Source organism: Sebastes fasciatus, chromosome 9, assembly GCF_043250625.1.
Source record: "Sebastes fasciatus isolate fSebFas1 chromosome 9, fSebFas1.pri, whole genome shotgun sequence".
Taxonomy (NCBI): Eukaryota; Metazoa; Chordata; class Actinopteri; order Perciformes; family Sebastidae; genus Sebastes; species Sebastes fasciatus.
This window is the reverse complement of record NC_133803.1, coordinates 7,763,735-7,785,443: the sequence shown is the minus strand read 5'-3', so window position 1 is coordinate 7,785,443 and position 21,709 is coordinate 7,763,735. Positions and strand designations below refer to the sequence as shown.

Sequence of the window (21,709 nt, the reverse complement as noted above, 5' to 3'; positions counted from 1 at the left end):
CTTTTGATACTTTAAGTACATTTTGCTGATAATACTTCTGTAATTTTAGTTAACTGACATTGTGAGTTCAGCACTTTTATTTGTAATCAATTATTTTTAGTAGAGCTGTCAAGCGATTAAAATATTTAATCGCGATTAAACACATGATTGTCCACAGTTAATAGCGATTAATCACAAATTAATCACACATTTTTTATCCGTTCAAAATACTTAAAGGGAGATTTGTCAAGTATTTAATACTCTTATCAACATGGGGGTGTGCCAAATATGCTGCTTTATGCAAATGTATATATTATATACAGCTGTCAGTGTGTCAGTGTGCTGACTTGACTATGACTTGCCCCAAACTGCATGTGATTATCATTAAGTGGGCATGTCTGTAAAGGGGAGACACGTGGGTACCCATAGAACCAATTTTCATTCACATATCTTGAGGTCGGAGGTCAAGGAACCCCTTTGAAAATGGCCATGACAGTTTTTCCTCGCTAAAATTTACCACAAGTTTGGAGCGTTATTTAGCCTCCTTCTCGACAAGATAGTATGACATGGTTGGTACCAATGGATTCCTTAGGTTTAGGTTAGGTTCTAGTTTCATATACCAGTATCTTTACTCTAGCTTTAAAACGAAGCCAGCTACAACCTCTGAAAGACCCGTTGAATTTTTAAGGTGTTAATTAAAAATCACATGTTGCGTTAATGCATAAAAGAAATTAGTGCTGTTAAAACGAATTAGCGTCAACGCGTTATTATCACGTTAAGGCAAATTAAGTAAAGTATCTCAGTACTTCTTCCATCCCTGCACACAGTGTGAGATAAAGAAAGAAAGATTATTCTTATTATTTATTTATAGATTTCAGTGATATGTGTTATTTTCATTCAGCATCATTTTCCTACAGCATAAGAAAACATCATGGCACAAATGAGGTATCATCTTGGAAACCCAAATGAACTGTGCAACCACAGATAAAATACATTAGTACATATAAAATATATTGGGATATCGACAAGTGGCAGCCAGTTGAATACAATAACACTGATCCGGGGACAGAGAAATACAGTAGAAGCACTCACAGGCTTACATGCGCTCATCTTCACCACTCCATATGCACAACAGGCAGTACAGTAGACACTAAATAATGTCACATGACGAAGTCCAGACACACCGGCCTCCGAGGGGGTGTGGGGAACATCATCTATAATCTAGAAATATGGTCCTGGGGGACACAAAGGAAATGAGTGTGTTTAATTGAAGCCATGAAAAGAGCCATGTGTCATTAGTGAGAGCAGGTAGAGGAAGTGTCATGGCTCCAATGACTAGGAGCAGGTCAGAGTGGTAATGGTATTATGTCAGGAACAAAGGCTTTCAGTGCACCTGCTATTAACCATTATCACTATAGCTAATCACAGGACCTGCTAATGTTATGAGTAGTACACACATCTTCACGACTTTGAACAATGCTTTACACACCGTGATGACACACACAAATATCAATGACGTTAAAAAGGATGCTTATGTGGATTTTAAAAACAGGTGTGAATGTGAGCATTCATTCAGAGGCGTATCCTGCTAAAACACAGTTTTGGAAATATCAAGTACTTCACACAGAACAATGTAAACCAACACGTTCATTAGGACACTGTTGTTTTAAAAGTATTCAGTGAGGTCTCTAAAAACTAGCTGAACATCTAAACTCTTAGTGGTAGTTATCCTGTTAGCCAGACAAATCTGCTATATAGCCGACTGTATATTAAAATAGAATATTGAGATGTAACCAAATTTTACATTCAAGTACAACATGTTATATGGCATTAGGGAGTTATTGAATCTAATGAGGACATTATCACTAGGTTTAGTGCACACCAAAGACTGTAAACTGAGAAGCAAGTGAGCGATGAAACAGTTTCGAGATACAAGACAAACTGACAGTTTTAAATGTCTATGGAAGTCGTGTCCTCTTTCGCTAGGCTGCTGCCCACCCGCCGTCGACCCTCCAGCAGATACGACAGCACTATAACCCAGCGCTGACCCATTGACCTCTGCCGCACCGAGCTTTCGCACTGTCTGAAGTAGGTGGTCGTTCCCGTGGCAACGGCGTCAAACTGCTCAATCAGTAGCCACACCTCCCAAAGCAGCGTCAGTGCGTTCATGACCATCATGACCACAACCCAGAACTCCTCCCCTAACAATGTGAGCCACGTTGAGAAGCTGCGACCCATCACGGGCATCTTGTCGTACAGGTAACTTGTTGCCGTGGCAACGAAAAGGAAGTGGGCGATCAGCATGGAGAGGATGAAGAAGAGGAAAAGGCGGTGGTTGCCCCGGCCGACGCACCGGTTGAGGAAAAGGCAGTGGTGGTCATAGTCTTTGACGCACACGTCACACAGCTTGCAGTGCTTCGTGTAGTCGGGCGGAAACAGCTATGAGGAGAGCAGAGACGGGGTGGGGAGGAGAGCAACATACTTATTATAGGATGGAGCCCAGGAACTAGTGCATCTTTAACTTTACCAGCAACCTTTTGTGCATTGTTTCCTACCTTTCAGACATATACTGCTTTTGATTACTGCTTTTTAATTTCACTATGGGATGAAAATCAACTGGCAGAGACTTGATCGCCATAAATACTCCATCGCATTTAATTGTCACATCATTAATTCATTATGACATCTGAGCTTTTTGTAAGGGAAGGACCGTGGACCATGTCTTACCTCACAGTATGGACAGAACCTGTGGGGGCTCTCGCTGCTCTCCACCAGGTCAGCGATGCAGGAGAACCGAGGATCTGCGTCCGCTCTTTCCAGGGTCCCAGGATCCTGAGTCAGAACCTTACAGAACAAACCGAGGACTAGGGAGAAGTGGAACATTGACACCTGGACCAGAGCGCTGGTTGGCCACACACATTCAAAAGGTTAAGGATGAACCCATGCCATTTTAATATACAAAATCCTAGATTACATTTGCCTCACTGTGTATATTTAGGTGACAATTTTCACAAGAAAGCTTGTGGACTGTCCACAATAAAAATGTATTCTTTGGGAAGCACAAATATGCTTAACAAATGCATTATGCCCTTCAAATATTCATTGAGTGACTCAATGGTGGCACTGGATGAAAGGTCAGAGGTTAATGAAAAATATTGGGATTCATCCTCTGAAGACTATTCACAGGTAATTTTGTGAACATCCAACTATTACTTTTAGAATATCTTGTCATAGACCAAAATGTTGGTCACAATGTTGGTTGACCTGAGGGTGGCGCCATAATATTTAGAGTAGCGTGATAATTATGGTCTTCGGTTGAGATATTCGTCTCTGAACCAAAGTGTTGGACGGGACCAACATTGAGATGTCATTACTGCTAGCAGGGCAAAAAGAAGCCACATGATACATGTTCAAAATCTCAAGCCTCCAGTCAATTCTGTGAGACCAAGGCCTATTGAAGGAGGCTGGGTCATGCGTCATCAACGCGTCATATCTTTGAGGTATAACACATGCGCAGTAAAATATGGTCTGCCCTCGCCGAAATTGAGTCAATCGCAACGACCGTAGCTTCAGTTACACTGCGCATGTGTCATACACATGGTCATACCCCATAACCCAAGATCCGTGTCCGCCCGTGTCCCTCCCTCCTTTAATAGGCCTTGTGTGAGACCAGGTAGTAGTGGGTGCAGGAGCATAGAGAAGGTGAGGTTATATAAAGGCTGGGTGTGTTCTATTCAGATCCTTTTGTTTGAGACCATGCTGCCACACCAATAAGTTTGATCACAGTGATTCTGATCATTTGTTTTAGACAACATACAGTTTATATTCTTTGAGTTATTTCTACATGTGCTCTATCTTAATTTAATGTTTGAATTCAACTCCTTAATAGATCATGGTATTGTCCTGAAGCTGTGTGATATAGGCCACCTACCTGTGAGCTACAGTCAAACCCAGTAAGTAAGGCAATCAGTTAATTTTAGAAGAAAATGGTTGTATATGGTGTTAATTGGTATTGACTTGTGTTTGTTATAATTTGGATCCAGATGGAGAATGTTAAAGTATTTCATCCTTAAGAGGTTGATGCATTAATAATGTAAGATAACCTATGTACCTCTAGTTCATTATTTCTAATTGTGGTAAGCATGCCAATATATTGATTTCATTTGTGTTTTGTACAGAAAAATCATCAACATCGTCATCCATTATCCATCCTTCAACCTCCACCCATTATTCTCCCTCAATAAATGCTTAAATGGCTTTCGGATCCTGGTGTTTTAATGTGCATACCAGCTAGAAGTCCTATGGTCCAGTCAACTGATACTCCCAAACAAGGCAATAATAATCTAATTTAAGATTATAAAGTCTTTTTTTCAATACAAACATATGCACGGGTATGAGACTTAACATGTCCTACATTTGTAAAGGATATTAGGCATTATCTTTCCATAGAAGCAGAGAAGCGAATGGAACAAGCCAGCTAAGAGGGTTCCCAGGTAGATCGGGTTGGGTAACCTGGAAGGAAGACGGACGCTAAATTAACGGAGAGATATAACACACAGTGAATTATGTTGACTTGCTGATAAACATTTTACGTGTGCAACATTTTTGATCAAACCTTTGGTATGTGGTCATGCGGTGGAACTGTGTGAAGATGCTTCTGGCCAGCCAGGGGAAGAGCAAACCGCAGGTCAGCCCCCCGTAGCCTCCCAACATGGCTGCTATCAGCAGGATGGCAGCTCCACTCAGGCTTGGAAACAACAGTGTCCAGTAATACAAAACTGGTGAGGAAAGACACATGATACAAACATAAAACACGTGAATGCACACACAGCACTTGTCACAGTGCCATTATTATCATCATGTTTTCGTTGCTAGGTGAATGATCAAAACGACAGAGTAATATTCACCATGAGATTCTGTGGGCTTGTGGTGTAATGGCTCATGAATGTACCGATTCAGTAGCTTGGTGAGTTGCTGATGTCTGGAGAAAAATACACAGTAAAGCAATGAATTAATCAGCATCAGGATCCCAAGAGAAATCTGTGAATGTGAACATACAGGATGTCTAAAGGTACTGAGGGGTGTTACTATCCCATGCAGTGGTCAGTGTTTTTCCAGAGATTTGTAAAGACAGCAGATTCACCTAAATGTTTTCCCCTGTTTGCTGAGGTCCAGTGGCGTGAGGCCGCTGTAGGTCTTCTGATAGAGCATCCTGCAGCCTGTCCTCTGCAGCAGCGTCCAGCCCACCTCCACTCCACCCCTCTCTGCTGCGACATGAAGCGCGGTCGCTCCCTGCTGGTCGACTGCATCCACAGCACATCTCTGAAACACAAACAAGAGGGTTGAGGTGCACATCTACTGCTAAAAGAGCTGCACTGCGCTCAGTTTCACAAATGCATCTTAACATTTAACTGATCTTTGTCACATGTCCAAGTATGGATGTACATTTTTGTAATTGCAAATGTTGTGCTAGGTTGTGTACTGAGCTTATTTGCTGGAAATGGCTGCCTACAGTTTTATATGAGTGGTTAATGAGAGTGACTATACTGAGTAAAGTATCCTACCTGGTCTCTGAGCAAATACCGGACCACCTCTGTGTTGCCCGTGGATGCAGCCAGGTGAAGCGGTGTCACATGGTACATGTCGGTGTCTGAGAACCGGAACATTCCTGTCTCCCACAAATAGTGTATTGCAACACTGGGAAACATAACTAACAGTTAGTGCATGCATGATATATATATTGTGTGTGTGACTGTGTAGCCAAACAAATATAAAACCTAAACAACACATTTTGTGATGTTCTGTTTCCTCTACTCACATGCTGCCCCCAGTAACTGCATGATGCAGGGATGTTTTTCTCTGCAGATCTATGAGGCGCAAATCAGCTCCGTACTGCATCATTTGGTGTATGATATAGATGTTCCCTTGCCTGATGGGGTCAAAAGCACAAACTGTTATTACACAGGATCACATCCAGAACAAAATGCACGCTGCTCACATCATGACACTGTCACCTCGAGAATCCAGGCATGTTTGTTTAACACTAGAGACCTAAATGTGCGACTACTGCTCACCTGCAGGCAAAGTGAAAGGATGTCTGTCCTGCATCACATGTCACGTTAGGGTCAGCTCCATTGCTGAGGAAAAAGTCAACCAGGGCGCGGTTACCATGGAGGGCAGCGTAGTGGAGCGGGGTGAAACCACCCCAGCCTGGATGGAGACAAACACATGCACGTTACAGTCAGATCTGCAGTCTCTGTGACTAAAGGCCTGACATAAATGCACGGCCTGTCAGCCTGTTGATTGTTGGAGTTTGGGGGTTAAGGTTTCCTTTGGCACAATGTGACTTTGTGCTGTGTTGTCACAGGATCTGTCCATCTAGAGCTGTGCCAGACCGGCTCACAGAGGAGCTGCAGCAGGGTTAGGTTTCCCTTCTTGGCATCATTTGAGACAAAATCACATCAGGAGACACTGGAGAACGATCACGTTTAAATGGGTTGCTTTGAAAATAGCATAATGTAAAATTATACTTGTCCAATGCTGAAATATTTGCAAATTATACAGATTGCAAAAGACAAAGTGTGAATTACAGACATATGACATAGGTATAACAGGTTTATTCTCTTGGAAAACATTGTTAATCAGCAGTTTCCTGGCTTTATAATGAGCAAATACCATCAGTGACAAGCTCCTACATGTATGTATAGCTATGCTTCAGACAGAAACACAGTAGGAAGTAGTGGCCTGTAGTCTCACAAATATGCTGTAAATAAAAGACCACACTGATCAGATTAAGATTTCATTGCATCTTATTCCACCTTACCTTTATGCTTGAGAACTGATCGGTCATTTTGAACGAACTGTATACACAGTTCAATATCTCCTCTCTGTATACAGTCATATATGTCTCCACCGCTATCGGAGCACACAGGCATCGGATGCATGATGATGTCTGCACAGAGGCGGCCTGCTGTCACTTCCACCGACACAAACTGCAAAACGGAAACAAAAAATCAGCTCTTCGGACGAAGCGCTACAACATGATGATGTAAAGAGAGAAGGGAGATCATTTTCCGCTGCAGAAATAACGGGGATCTTTCATTGTGTGCTAAACTGATTGAGGCAGACCACGCCCTGGACACCTGGTTGGCTGCAGTAGGACACGTGACTTGTGATGTCACATGCGTCAATATAACACGTGGTCCCTATAAATAAAATAACACCAGAGATCTTTGACATAACACCTTAAAGGTCCCATATTATAAAAAAGTGAGATTTTCATTTTTTTTAAATTATAAAGCAGGAATGTATATAGATGTTTGCTAGTGTGTGTAATCTTCTCTTTTTCTTCTCTCTCTCTTTACCATCCTTTTTAATACTTTATCCTCTTTTTAAAATTGATTAAGGTATGCATTGGAGAGTGCCCTGATCAAGCCCAATCTAGGGTTTATTGCACCTCTCCATCACATTTGTTGTTGTTTATGAAATCTCTACTTGTACCTTTTTTATACAGTATGTGTAAACAAATAAAATCCACAAAAATCTTCTCAAAATGTTTGCGATTATGAAGACATTATTTTTTCTCTTTAAAGGGGACATATTATAAAAAAGTGAGATTTTCATGTTTTTTTTATTTATTATAAAGCAGGCTTAAGTCCTATATAAATACTGTGAAAGTATCGAAACACTCAATCCACAGGGAAATACACACGGCCCGTATTCAGAAACTCTGCATTTGAAACAAGCTGTCAGGATTTCTGCCCGTTCGTGATGTAACGAATATACAATATTTAGACCCTTTACGCAGTTTTAAACGTAAATATTCTGAATGTGTTCCAGTTTATTCCTGGTTGCAGTGTATGTGAATGTCATCAGCTGACAGGACGTACACATGGACCCAAGCTGTTTCCCAGCAACACAATTCTGTTGCAATTCAGTTGCAATTCTGTCAAAATGCACTAAAACAGAGCGTTTCAGACAGAGGGTATATACAGACATATTCAGACCGACAGTATGAGGTAAATAGTGTGTTTTTTGACCATTACAGCATGTAAAAATGTTCTAGTAGAAACACAAAATACAGGTATGAACCTGAAAATGAGCATAATATGGGACCTTTAAAAGTTAATTAGCGATGTGTCAGGCTGAACGAGGAGTTATTGGGGCAGAAATTTGGAAACACAGATTTTTTATATAACTTTTTTAGCTTAAAATAAATATTTCTAATGTTAACTCCTCATAGGCAAGAAATGCATTTATTTAATTGTGCCAAAGTTTAATTGCATACTGCAACCATGGAGACTGCAACGCACGATACTGAAGCAGTGTTCAGAGACTGCTTTGCGTTTGCGACACTGGCGTAAATGCGTGTTGTTGGCTCTGCGCCTCGGAGGCGTCTCTGTAGTGTGTGTAGTCTCTACGTGCTGTCAGCTTATAAAAGTTAGTTAACACTGCGGTAACAATGCGAGGACAACGCTGTGTCAAAGCACTGAAGTGTGTAGTAACGTTATCAGTCCGAGGCGAAGCTGAAGAGACCTGCAGAGAAGAGATAAATGTCGTGAACATGGAGGATAACGACCATGGAGCTGAGAGAGGCTTCACCTGCAGCAGGTGAGTCCTGGGACTGATGGAGGAGTCTAGCTAGCTAGTTAATCAGTGAAAACATCAGGACTGTGCTCATTTATGTTTTCTTTTTTCAAATGAGTCCTTTCTTAGACATTTTGGCTTTTCATAATAGGTGAAGAAGGTGTAATTTAATAATTTGAATAGTGGCTGCGTTCAATAAACCACTGAGTTAGCATCATTAATGTAATAGATTACACCTGTAGTGTTCCTGCTAAAATAACTCGAGTCAACAAAAGGTCTATGGTACATGATTGAGCAGGTTTTAAGTTTATTCATTTATTTTTTGGGACAGTTTTTTCTTTATCTGGCTGCTGTCCGCATATTTCTTTTTTTTTTATGTATACTTTATTTTTTCCCTTTTTTCAAGGTTTTCATATATGCAATTTACAGTTCTTATTAACAATAGTTTATAAACCAATTTTTAAGTGGATGAGCTTATAGACAAAATCATTAAGTACACTAGAGAAAACAACTTCAATATTCAAAATTGAAATAAAATTAAGAAAATAAATAATAATAATAATAATAATAATGATAATAATAATAATGATAATAATGATAAAAAGAAAGAATAGAGTTTAAAAAACAAACACACAAAACAAAACAAACAACAATAATAATAATACAAAAATACGAGAGTATAATAAATTAAATCAACAAATAAGTTAATAGAAAATCAAAAGGGGGGCATATTTCTATGTCATTAAAACCCACCAGATGGCGCCGTTTAGCTGGCTAAGTTATGTTTGCACTGATATAATATCCCATGTCACCACCAATAAATACAGTCACAGTAGTGTCCCAGTCTCAGTGCAGTTACACTTCACATTGACCAACTCAATATGAGTTACAGGACCATTAAGTGAAATATCAAACAATACATTATGTTCCTTTTGAATGGATTAGTCTTTTATAACAAGATAACACAAATGTTTTTTTTATTGTTTCCCCTACAAGTCTAAGCCTTCAATCCTTCCACATAAACCCGTCATTACAAGCTGTGTTTACCGGCTTATTTGGTGAATCATTGGATCCTGTCACAGTGATTAATATATCATACCACGTCTATAAAAAGCTAGGCACTCTTCTTTGAGCCGTGGTGGGAGGGCCCCATCCAACCAGCTCAACCACACTTTTTCACTTCTGCTTCTCTAAGGAAGTTAGAAGGCACATGACCTGGGCCAGCTGATTTGAGTTGCTGGGCTTGTTCAAAGTTCAGTCTGCTTGGTGCAGATTAGTAGGGGGCGGGTGGTTTTACAGAGGGGGTCAGCATAGTAGGCACTAGTCTTGTCTGAGCAGGTCTCTGCTTGTCTTTCCTCCTGACATGGAAACACAGACAGACAACTCAGTTGGAATAACACAACACAGATGACCGCTTCCTCTTAGAGCTAGAAAATCCCAGATGGCTCTCACGCAAGTACAGGTAAGTGGACTTAACCCATGTTTTCCTTTTCCTTTTGAAATTTAAATTGAAGGTGGCAGAAGTGTTACTGTACCCGTGATCATGTCTTTCACATTGACATACTCGGTTGTATGTTGTTGTCAATAGGGATATGTGCTTTCCCATTTCACAAGCCAGGGGCGACTTCGGATGGTTTTGCGCCATCTTGCTATCGGCCTCTCTCACACACTCTCACATGAGAAAACATCAAAGTATTAATTAGTTTCTCTGGAATGTGAACTGCCTTTCCCTTTACTTACCATCTCATTTTACCGGCTCTGGCTTATCAGTTTAGCAGTCCGCTCCTACCAATGTCCCACATTGTTCATGAGTGAGTAACTCTAAACAGAAATCCCCCAAAATACTATCAGTGTAATGAGGAAACAATGCTCTAGTCAAAACCTCAGTCATCATAACATGTCTGCTTGGGAGCAGGACTCCTTATTCACACTTGGCGTGACATACAAGTGTAACGCAGTTTAGCAGCTTCGTGTGAGGAAATTCAAACTGCAGAGGAATTTTGTTTCACATGATCAGAATCAGCTCAGATCAATAACTTTGGCAATATTAGGGGCAACTGAGAGGGACAGAGCATCTTAGGGTTATATCAGTGTCACATTAATTAGATATCGCAATAATATAAGGTCCCAATTTGCAATCTTTTGCATATGTTCACTTCAAATAGTCAAATTAATTTCACTTGTACAGTAAGTGACAGGACTGATTAGTAGGGGTGTAAGAAATGTCAAATATCGATACAGTATCGCAAAACATTATTTTGCGATACTGTATCGATTCTCAAAACTGCTGTATCAATAGTTTACATGTACAGATTAACTCAGTCAATACTTTATTAAATTTGCAAAGATATGCGCCCTTTCAATGCATGTGCCCCCTCAAAGTAGTACTATGATGTTGGATGGTACAGGGACTGTAATAAATGCTAATGTAGATCCCACTGTTCTCATTGCATATAAAAGGTCAGCTTTTTTGTACTCAGATTTTATGTATTATGTATAGCGGTGTGTTCTTTATACTATGACAGGTTTCCTAAAATTAGATTTAAAAAAATGTCAATATATCGCCTTGCTTACAGTATCGCAATATATTGAATCGTAACGCGCCTGTATCATGATACGTATCGTATCGCCAGATTCTTGCCAATACACAGCCCTGCTGATTAGGTATTCCCAAACTGCTGCACAATTACTGTTGACTAAACGGGAGAAAAGGAAAGAATACAAACGTGGTATAAAACAATCTGCAGTAATTTGCCCATGCAGAGATGAGTTTGAAGCTTGAAAAGCTTTTAATATTTACTGACATTATGGGCTTTCAGTTACTGGAAATTGGGCATCAATCATACCATGCGGATCCTTCACAGAGGTTGAGAACTAGTTGATGAATATGGCACATGACTGCCAGTGGTCTGCTCTTTTATCTGGTGATTTATTCATGCAGACAGTGTGATGTGTGGGGTAGGGGAGGAGGGCTGAAGGTTTAATTTGGGACACATTTATTTGAGGAAGTGAGACAGACAACTCAGGGAAATGTGATTAAAATACATTCAGGATATTATGTAAACTCTGGGTATCTAAAAAAATGATAGAACAATCTGAGAATTTCTCACTATTGGCTCTTTTTCCCTCCAGGACCAGACTGCTAAAGGGGAAAGGATCAATAAGGAAACTGGAGAGCTGAGTGCTTCAGGGGAGTTAGCTGTCTCTGTGGAGCTGAAGGTGGAGAAAGTGGAGGGCTCTTGTAGGAACCCCCAACTCCAAGTGCTCAAAGAACAACTACAGGAGCTGGGAGTTGACGCATACTCGAGCCCCGACCAAAGCACTGACCATGTTCCTTTAGAGCAGAGAGAGGAGCATCTAGTCAAAGTCCTGCCTCTCTACATACAGGTATGGACCACTGTGTGCCTTTTTAGCTCTCATTGTTCATCCAAGCATCATTTTCAGGGTTACATTTTGCAGTTCATCAGTCAACCAAGTGAGTTATTTTTTTCTATCCTGAAATAAATAACTGTGGAATCATGAATCGACCATGGCAGGAGAATTTAAAGTGGAGCCGCAGTTCAAATTAATACCCAACTTTGAAAAGGTTAAGTGGGTGCCGCAAGACTTTGTGGTTTCCAAAACCGCTCCACACTACTCGAATGAAACAACATGAGATGGCAGTCAGATGTTTGGCTCTCAGCTGATCCCATCACCATCTCTTGAACGAATGTGTACGTGGTCTCTCAGTAAATCTATACAGTTTACTGAACTGTCACGTGAAATATAAAAGCGCTTCAGATCCATAGGTTCAGGCCTCGCTTTGATTAATTGGAAGAAGAGGGATTTCTCATTCTCCATGCCTGAATTGCATCACACACTCGGTGTAAATTCCACCACAGATCTGTGTGTGTGTACCACCATTGATTGGGTTCACAGCTGCAGGCGTAATCACTCTTTGGTTTGCGTGTGGTTCTGTGTGTGTGTGTGTGTGTTTGTGTGTTACTGCCTCATGACCAGAACGTAGGGCCTCACTTAAGAACAGCAAACTCAGTGAAATGCGATATCCTCTTATGGAAGTGAAAGGAGCATATAGTGGTACACACAGGCTTCTATTATTTATAGTGTAGTGCATTACCAGAAGGAGCTGATATTCAACTATAACATGGTTACATTGTTTTACCGCATCTCATAATGCACCAAATGTTGTAGAGCAAGTATGTCATACATGTGTACGTACTGTACAGTACAAGGCATGTACAATCCATTGAGCACAACATGTCATTTTATGCTAATAATTCCACACCAAAACAGTTTAAAATTAATATTACAGACAGGTTTAGATACCATTTTCACCCCAAAATGCCTTTTGCAGTAGACATAATCTCATGTTTCATTTTTCAGGATATCACTACAGGTTTTTTTTTTGCTCTCCAGTGTCTTTGTATGATGGACTCTCTCCTCTCTGTTCCCAGGTCTGTGAGGATGGTGGCAGACTTGAAGGTTTGAACATAAAGGGGCTTGCAGCCCTCACTGCTGATACTGTCATCCACAACATCCACAGCAGACTAGCAGAAAGACCTGCAGGTACTAACAGCTGCTCATATCATAGCAAATACAACAGGGGTTTTTTTGCAGGTGGAGAAACTTTCTACCTCCTCTGTCTACTTCTGCATTTTCAGTGTGCTGCGTTTCTTTCCCAGTAGTTTCTTTTTTTCTCGTATTGTAAAATTAATGAGACTATTTTTTAATAGTTTATAATGTTAAATGATTAAAAATAGTTGAATATGGAACGCTAAAGCACATACAATCTGTTAAGAAAAATGTGGAAACGCTTAATATGTAGTTCCTTTCTTGATGTTGAGATACTTTCTCTGGTGTTAGATTGATTTACTGATATTCAGTCAGTTTTCTCTCTCTGTGTCTCCCCTGTCCTACTCCCTGTCCCTCTGTCGCTGGTTGTTTTTGTATTTTTCTGGAAGTATGAAGGAGAAGCTTTTTTGTTTTTAGGGAAGTGGACGCTTCTGGTTTTTAGTGCAGCTCTGGTATCAAGTAAGGCGCTAACATGGTGCATGTAGTAGCTATTCACGGTTAAAGTGGTGGGGAAGTTGAATTCCATACCCACAGACATTAGAGACTCAGGAAGCTTAGCAGTGTTTAAAACCAGCATCAAGCTTTGGCTACAGTCAGCACAGAAGTGATTGCCTTGTATTTATTGTATTTATCATTCTGATTCTATTTATTATCTCACACTGTTGCATTTAGATGTATTGTGCTGTTTTATGTACGTAGTGTATTTGTTATCATGTGGTTTTTTTTTTGTCTACCTGCCCTGGGACAACAGATGCAAATTAGCTTCTAGCTAACTCTGGTACAATTACTTTTAACTGTGGATGTCCCTGCAAAAATTAACAAAAAGTACAACATTTATTTATTTTATTAACTATTATACAACAAAAGTGTGACTTTTCCTTCTCCGGCACGGTTGGTCTTTTTGGGGGGCCCCTTTCATAATCAAATAGTTTCCCAGGAACTCTTGCGTAGCACAAGAACTTGACATTTGGCAAATATAGAAACAATGCAAATTTTCTCTCTCAAAATAGAAACGAAACTTTTCTGAGACCACTGAACCACCCAAATACTTTCTAGATATGCCTTTTCGCTTTCTATTTGAACACCGGTGCACTTGACTGGAATGTGGATTTCGATTTTACTGATTTCTGAGACCGGAGACTGTGAAGAGAAACCACGACAGTATTACAGTCAGACTGTCTTTGGCTCCTTCCTGATGTTACGTTAGTCTTTGTGATTATTGTTCAGCACATGTTGAGTCATGTTGAGTGTTGTTTTGTTTACAGAGGAGGCTCGTGGTGAGGTGGTGCGGTTCTTCCAGAGGCATGATACTAAGGAGACAAACTGTGAGTCGAGAGACAATCAAGGATGGCTGCTGTTAAAGTCTCTGCTGCTGCTGACAGCTGACAGCTCAGTGAGTGAAAATTAAGTTTTAAAGTGAAGTGACATCAAGTCTCCATACTCTCAGTTGATCAATGTTATCAAAAGTTTTTTACATTTGATGGGAGTCGCTCATTCATGGGGAAACTTATTATGTGAAGCCCTTGACTGATATTGGACGTTGGACAACACAAATCTCCACAATGTATTAAACTTCCCAAAACTAGGATAATATGAATTATTATAAGTGGTATTCAAAGATATTTTGAAGATCTGGAATTTTTTTTCTCTAAAATTCTTTTTTAGATTAAAGGTATTGTTTTTAATCAAAATGTTAACACTGATTTGTGTGTTTGTGTTTGTGTTTGTGTTTGTGTTTGTAGGATATATTGTCCTGTATAAACCCAGGGCTCCCTGCTGCGTTGGTGAAATGTCTGTACCTGCTAGTGTGCCTCCCAGCCAAAAAGGAGGACTTGGCTATAGAAGAGACGTTTCAGGAGCCGCTGACGCAGGTCAGTTGAGGCAATAGCATCGATTTACATTTTCATTCACTGGCATTTGTATTTTTTGCCTCCTCATCATGCTAGCTCCACATGCCTAGCCTCGGTGCCGCTTTTGATTTCTCTAAACTTCTTCCCTTGCTCTTTTCCAGGTTCTCCTTCAGCTCTGTAGGCAGCCAGTCAATGTGGAGGGACTGGTGGAAACTCAGGAGTTGCAGTGTCTTATTATTGGCCTCACGTCACTATGGGACCAGACCAGCACTACATGGAGACATCAGGCCTCTCGCGTCCTCAAAGCAGTCTCTGCTGTAGCAACAAGCAACACTATCCCGAGCTTGCAAGGTGAGGTCACTCAAAATGATTGGGATGAGTAACATTTCTGTCTATCTTATAGGCATTTAATTGTTCTGCTTCCTATTTAGAATAGGCGATAAACAGGCTGCATAGAAATGGAATAATTGGATTTTATTGGGGAAAGTTATTTGTGCAGACAGATATTTTTATTCCGGTAATGGGTGGATTATACAGAAACACATGACCACACATCCCAGCAGAGAGACATACCGCAAATGCGTTTCACATGATGCCTCCATCAGCACAGATAATTCACTTGGTTCTGGTGCACAGAAGCTGACTTTGATTTGTTTTGGACACCAAGAAGTTATCAGCATTTTCCAGCATGATATTTTTGCTCTTTACTATAGAATCATAAATCTAAAGCAGTTTGTTAAACCTGGGTGAAGATGGGAGTGAAGGAGTTTATTGTAACATGTACTGTATCGCAGAAAAACTGTCTTAAGAGAAGTGTACTTGAAGCAGTACTTGTTTGTGATGATATATGAAACTGAGTGTGTTGACACTATTGTTCTGGATTACTGTATATCTCTGAGCAACTTCACTAACCAAAAACACTGTCTTCTCCTCATTAGGCAAGAACTGTGTGCGTATCTGCATCCAGAACCTGCTGCACATCAGTGCTGATGTCTCTGGGCCTCTGCTAGCTGAGGTGGCTGTGGCTGTGTTCAGCTTCATTAGAGACACCTATCCTCTCAATCCAGCCCTCTTCGTGGAGTTTGACAACAACGACGGCTACAAGGCCCTTGAGGACATCCTGAAACGGTGAGATAAAAGGACATGTATAGAAGAATGAAACAAATTAAACGAGACTCGCGCTTAGATACGACATACTTGTTTAAACAAATGAAAAGGCATCAAAATAATTCGATTTTTGTCTTCTTTGGTCTTTTTTAAGGTAAGAGTCAAAAGACATTTTTAGAAATTAAAGGGATAATTCAGGTGTTTTGAAGTAGGGTTGTATGAGGTACTTATCCACAGTCAGTGTATTACCTACAGTAGATGACGGTCGGTACGCCTCCAGTTTGGAGAAGCAGACAGGAGTTACCACATGGAACCAAAGCAATGTACTGCTTTGGACGGCGCCATCAGCAAAACGTATTTTAGCCACCTAAAAAAATCTATTTGCTTCAGTGTATGTTTTATTTAGAATATATTATATACATATATATATATATATATATATTAAAATATATTTATCTTGCCATCCGACAGCTATAAAGTCTATGTTTCCGATAGGGAAGTGGAACCGTTATCCATGCTCTCGCGAAAGCAACCAGACTACATTGGCGACAGCATAGAGGGGTACAATGGCTTCAGTTCCCTATCGGGAAGGGCAGTCTGACAGCAAGGTAAAGTGGCGAAAATATTCTAAATATAGCGTACACTTAAACTGATACTGATTTTTTTTTAGGTTGGCCTTTAATTCAGGTGGCTAAACTACATTTTCCTGCCGGCCCCGTCCACAGCAGTACATTGCTTTTGTTCCGTATGTAATTCCTGTCTGTTTCTCCAAGCTGGAGGCGTACCGACCGTCATCTACTGTATGTAATACACTGACTATAGATAAGAATCTCATACAACCCTACTTTAAAACACCCAAACCATCCCTTTAAGTGGAATTTCATGGTGTAAATATACAGCTCCTTGAAAGGGTGCAGTTCTTCGTATATATGTAATTTGCTGCTCTTAGTCAGTACAGAGACGGCTTTATTTCTCTCTGCTATTCATCTAACTTTATCTTTTGTTTCTCATTATTATACCATCATAAGCTGTGAGACAGGTGTTTCTGTGGATCAGTTCCAGCCTGTGGAGGAGTTGCTGGCTCTCATTGCGTCTTTCACCCTCCTTGGAAAAAATGAGCTGAAAGTGGCTCTTTGTGTCACCAACCCCCAACCTCCTGCCTTTAAGTTTGACCTGCCACTCGCCAAAGGTAGGTCAAGTCTTCTTCGCTGAAAGTTCTGCATTGTTATTTCTCTGGCCACCCTTCCCTAATTATCTCTAACAGTTGATTGTACCATGAGGTACCTGAACCATCCCCTCCATAATCATACTCCAAACCATCTAATTATCACCACATGCATGACTCAGCAAAGAGGGAGGGGAATGCCCCCCAAATGGCCACACAGTTCATCCCTTCTTTGCACTTTTGCCCTCATATAACCCGCCCAAACTGCTCCGCTCCCTTTCGCTGATTTCCCACACACCCCGACTTCCCATTCCCCCACTGGTACCCCGCTGCAGTGCACAACACTCCTCAGGTTAACAGGAAGCTGAGGTGATTATGTCTGGGATGATGAAGTGGAGGCTTCCCCTCTAACTCTGTTAGGATGCTCCACATCCATTCACCACTGGCCTACAGCAACCAGCCATCTATCATAAATGCACACACACCTCCATCCAACACTCATAAATAGAGTGTCCATAATAAACACACACACACACCCATCCAATTATACACACAGACACACACACTCAGCAGCCATCCATCACATCAAGGAGTTGATCTCTTTCCAGCAGAGGGACCAGGGACTGTTTTCTGCTGATCTTATTTGGTTTTGATACAATTTTGATTAAGTGTGAAAATGAATCCTATTACTAACCAGGTAGATATTTATTCGCAACAAACACCAGCGTGTTTTGGCTCCAAAATCTAAGACCTCTTCTTAATATGTTGACAATGCAGCAAACAAACTCTATCAAGGCAGATTATGCTACTTTTCTTTTGCCTTCATGCATGTTGTGTTGTTTGTTTTCAATCTATCTATGTATGTATAACTGAATTGGCTTATGGGATTCAGCATGTGCTCTATGTTAAATGTTGTTTGTAATTTATTGGTTTTCCTTTTTCTATGAAATTGTCTGACCTTGCAAGAGCAAAATCTGATAAATTGAGCTTTAAATTCAAAACATCTTTTGGCAAATTGACCTCAGTCTGATATTGTTTTGCAGTACTGTATGTTAGTGGTTCCCAACCTGGGGTCCGGGCCCCCCTCAGGTGGGCGCCAGAGATCACAGGGTGTGTGCAAGGATTTGTCTGCTCTGAAGTTGTCAAAATTAGATTTGCACATGTATAACTAAAATCATAATAAACACTTACTGAATAATTTCTACAAAAGTCTGTTTATACAATTATTTAAAGATAGTTTTTTTGCTACTGAGTAGGCCACATTATGTTTAAACACAGTATTTGTGGTCAGTGCCAGATAAAGATTAGACTACACTAATATTATTAGTATTATGCTATTAGTAGAATTAGATTCCAGTGGTGGCTGGATTGTTTCTGACTCGCATGATCCAAACATTTACAATTACTCCAGAGTGTTGTAAAATCCAAGTCAAATTGTCAAAAAGATTCAGATAGTCTTTTCAAAAATTCACAACATGTTTTTATCTAACGAAATATTCTGCTTCAATTCATATTTGTTGGCGTTTAGCCTTTCAAAACAGTTTGCTCACACATTGACAAGTTATTTTTATTAAAGAAAGTTGATTTATAAACAAATGACAAACTCATTTAATACACTGCATCACTCTATTCAAATTGAGGGTTTTGTTTGAGGATTTGTAATTTTTTTTAGGGTGATGGCGTCAGAAAATATGGGGTGGGGGGTGTCTCAGCTTTTTGTAGGTACAAGTAGGGGGAGGGCTTCAAGGAAAATAGGTTGGGAACCATTGCTGTATGTCATAGACTAGTAAAAGAATACATTATCTCCCAATTCAAAAACTTGGATAAACAAACATGTTCTATTCAATATAATCCATTTTAAAGGGCTGAAACCTCCCTTGACAAGTTAAGTGCACTGACACTTTTTGATTCTTCATTTCCTAATGTACCTTTTTTCTCCAGGTTTAGCAGTAAAAAACCTGCCCGCCTTCCACCTGCTGCAGGCCTCCTTGCTGCGTTCTCAGGACTCTCTGCTGTGCTGCCAGCTTCTTCGAACCCTACAGACAATATGGGAAAGGGACCCAGCCAATTTCTTCCTCTTGGAGTGGACTGTCCAGTCGATGGCCCAGCTAGCTGCATGTGTGTGGCATAAACCAGCGCCTGTCCAAAAACTATTCTTTTCACTGCTAGAGATGGTATGACTTCTGATGTTGACAGCAGTCCCTGTACATACTTTTTTCTTTGATACAACATGCATTTGAGCTTTGATTAAATGCTTTCCTACAGGTGATCTTTAAGATGAACTACATCCCCCATGAGACCTTGCGGCCACTGCTGGGTGTGCTAAAGCAGAACTGGGCTGGGACGCTGGCAGGAGGAGTGGCAGGGATAGAGTTTGGAGTGGTGGCTCTCAAGTGTTTTCACAGGTGAACAGTGCTAGTTGGTACACATATTACTCAGAATTGTTCAGGATACTCCTGCTAGAAATATTTAATCCTAAATTGATCTGATGCTAGTCATAATTTGTTGTTCTCCTCTCAATAGAGTGGTGCATGAATGAGTCCTAAAACCAAGAAATGAGTTAGCATTTTAGTGCTTCTGGTTCTCTCTCCTCGAAGTCAATAGGTTTTTTGAATGGGTTTTTAGTTAGATGCCTGAAATAAGGTCTGTGGTTCACACAAGCTGAAAAGATTTTAAAGTTTTGTTCTACGACATAAAATACATAAATAAATACCCCACTAGTGAATTTTGAAGCTTTTACGTGTCTTAAAAAAGGCAGTTGCTAACAAGTGGCTAAATGAGACTACTAAACGTCATCACGCTGAATCGTCTGCCTTTACAGCCTCGTTGTGTTGTCTCACGCTCATGCGACCGTGGTGTGGTTCATTTATAGCCAAACGTTAGTGTTTTATCTGTGCCGATTGCATTCTCACTTCAAAAATCATAAAAATGGTGTTCCTTTGTGAAGATCATCTTGATGAACAAAACATGCAAAGATCATAAACATGTGTTTGCCACAGAGCTTATTTTCTGCAATAATCCAAAACCCAATGTAAAAATCCCATTGTCTTTATAGTCGAGGGAACCAGGGCGATGCTAACTTCCTGGTTGTCCTACAAAAATAGGTCTTCCCTGTAGCACTCTATTGACAAGCACAGTCATAAAGATAGTTTAAATAAGAAATAGACAAAAATATAACCTTCTCCAAATGGCACTGCAACAGCTTGGTTAGTCTTATCCGAACAGGTAAGACAGGATAAAGTTTCCATTGTTTTGTTCTGCTCTGTAGGGTGACAGTGCACAGTGGTATGCTTGCTGAGGTGCTGAGTGACTGGGGCCTGCTGGAGCTGCTGCTCAGTGAAATACGTAGGAGAGCTAAAATCCTCAGGAAGGCTGGAGTTGTCTCTTCACCTTCAATAAGTATGAACCAACATATTGTTTCCTCAACTTCTGATGTTATCATGATTGTACAAATACTCTCTCAGACAGAGAGTGATTGTTTGACATAACAAACGTCATTACAGCGAATTTGGCATTGAGTAACACACCCAGTCATGATTCAGTGCTTTCAAAGTGAGCGATTTTGACATAAAATTGATGTGGACCTTTGTCCTTAGGCCTGCAAGTATGGACCAGCAGCCAGATTTCAATCTTGTATGTTTACTCTGTAGTTTGCATCTGAAGTTCTTGTGCTCTTTAGATCCTCAGCAGCTGCCAAGTGTGGAGGACAGTGAGAGACAGCTCACTACCTGTATGCTTCAACTTGTGTCAACCCTTACTTTGCGTTCAATCAAAAACACAGGTATACACATTCACTTCTTTTCATGTCCTATTTTCTATTAAATTCCTTACTCTTTTGCCATCTGCAATCATTTTTTGTTTCTTTTATTTATGTTAGAAACTGCTGTTGTATACTTAATTTGTGCACGTGTATTGCAGTTTCAGTGCGAGAGCTTGGTATGGTTCCCTACATAAAGATCTTCTTGGATGAGGATCAATATCGAGGTCCCACTCTGAACATTTTGGAGCAGCTAGCTGAAATTAACCCTGAGGAGTTTATGAGCACAGCCATAGGAGCCCTCTGCTCCTCTACACAGCAGGAACTCGGTTTGAAGCGGGACCTTTTGCAGGTACTTACATTTTACACACGCCCACAGTCCCAGACAACTCAGTCTGTGCAGTGATCTCAGCTGAACTGTAAACGTAGTCTCCACTGTACATCAAATCATAACAAATTGTAATGCACTTAAAACATAATAAGCTAGTGAATTTATTTTCTTAGCATGTGGGACCCTGATTACATTATAGACAAATGCAGATTGATTTGCTAAAACAGGTTTAGCTGTTAACTCTGGACCGATTCGATTAGGCCAGCAGCCTTGTGCTGTGGCACTCTGAAGATTACCACCTCTATCAGATCAGTGAATGGGACAGAGATCTGATTAAGCCTAACTAAGTTATACACCCACTG

General features: G+C 40.5%; 2 protein-coding genes across 6 annotated transcripts in view; one reads left to right on the top strand and one right to left on the bottom strand.

The window, feature by feature from the left end:
- Window positions 1-827: 827 nt before the first annotated feature.
- Window positions 828-7,123, bottom strand: LOC141773736 (uncharacterized). 2 transcript variants are annotated; one of them, XM_074645716.1, is made up of 10 exons: window positions 6,803-7,123; window positions 6,054-6,189; window positions 5,798-5,908; window positions 5,544-5,676; window positions 5,123-5,301; window positions 4,887-4,960; window positions 4,595-4,757; window positions 4,409-4,509; window positions 2,707-2,897; window positions 828-2,418 (listed from the first exon to the last, which is right to left on the bottom strand). In XM_074645716.1, exons 1-10 carry the CDS (start codon window positions 6,921-6,923, stop codon window positions 1,930-1,932), a joined length of 1,698 nt encoding a protein of 565 aa, XP_074501817.1. In that variant the 5' UTR covers window positions 6,924-7,123; the 3' UTR covers window positions 828-1,929. The 2 variants fall into 2 exon arrangements, with proteins under 2 accessions (XP_074501817.1, XP_074501818.1); XM_074645717.1 differs by having other exon boundaries at window positions 4,409-4,491.
- A 1,326-nt stretch (window positions 7,124-8,449) lies between these two features.
- The window catches only part of wdfy4 (WDFY family member 4), a 46,231-nt gene continuing 32,971 nt past the window's right edge, over window positions 8,450-21,709 (top strand). For 3 of the 4 annotated variants that reach the window (XM_074645712.1, XM_074645711.1, XM_074645709.1), the window contains exons 1-13: window positions 9,757-10,027; window positions 11,698-11,952; window positions 13,020-13,131; window positions 14,403-14,530; window positions 14,880-15,008; window positions 15,149-15,338; window positions 15,926-16,115; window positions 17,123-17,283; window positions 19,201-19,433; window positions 19,525-19,664; window positions 20,528-20,658; window positions 20,939-21,040; window positions 21,178-21,368. In XM_074645712.1, coding sequence (XP_074501813.1) covers window positions 10,007-10,027; window positions 11,698-11,952; window positions 13,020-13,131; window positions 14,403-14,530; window positions 14,880-15,008; window positions 15,149-15,338; window positions 15,926-16,115; window positions 17,123-17,283; window positions 19,201-19,433; window positions 19,525-19,664; window positions 20,528-20,658; window positions 20,939-21,040; window positions 21,178-21,368 — 1,983 coding nt within the window. In that variant the 5' untranslated portion in view covers window positions 9,757-10,006. Of the gene's footprint in view, window positions 8,590-9,756; window positions 10,028-11,697; window positions 11,953-13,019; window positions 13,132-14,402; window positions 14,531-14,879; window positions 15,009-15,148; window positions 15,339-15,925; window positions 16,116-17,122; window positions 17,284-19,200; window positions 19,434-19,524; window positions 19,665-20,527; window positions 20,659-20,938; window positions 21,041-21,177; window positions 21,369-21,709 lie in introns of those variants that run through there. The other variant, XM_074645710.1, reaches the window with a different exon arrangement.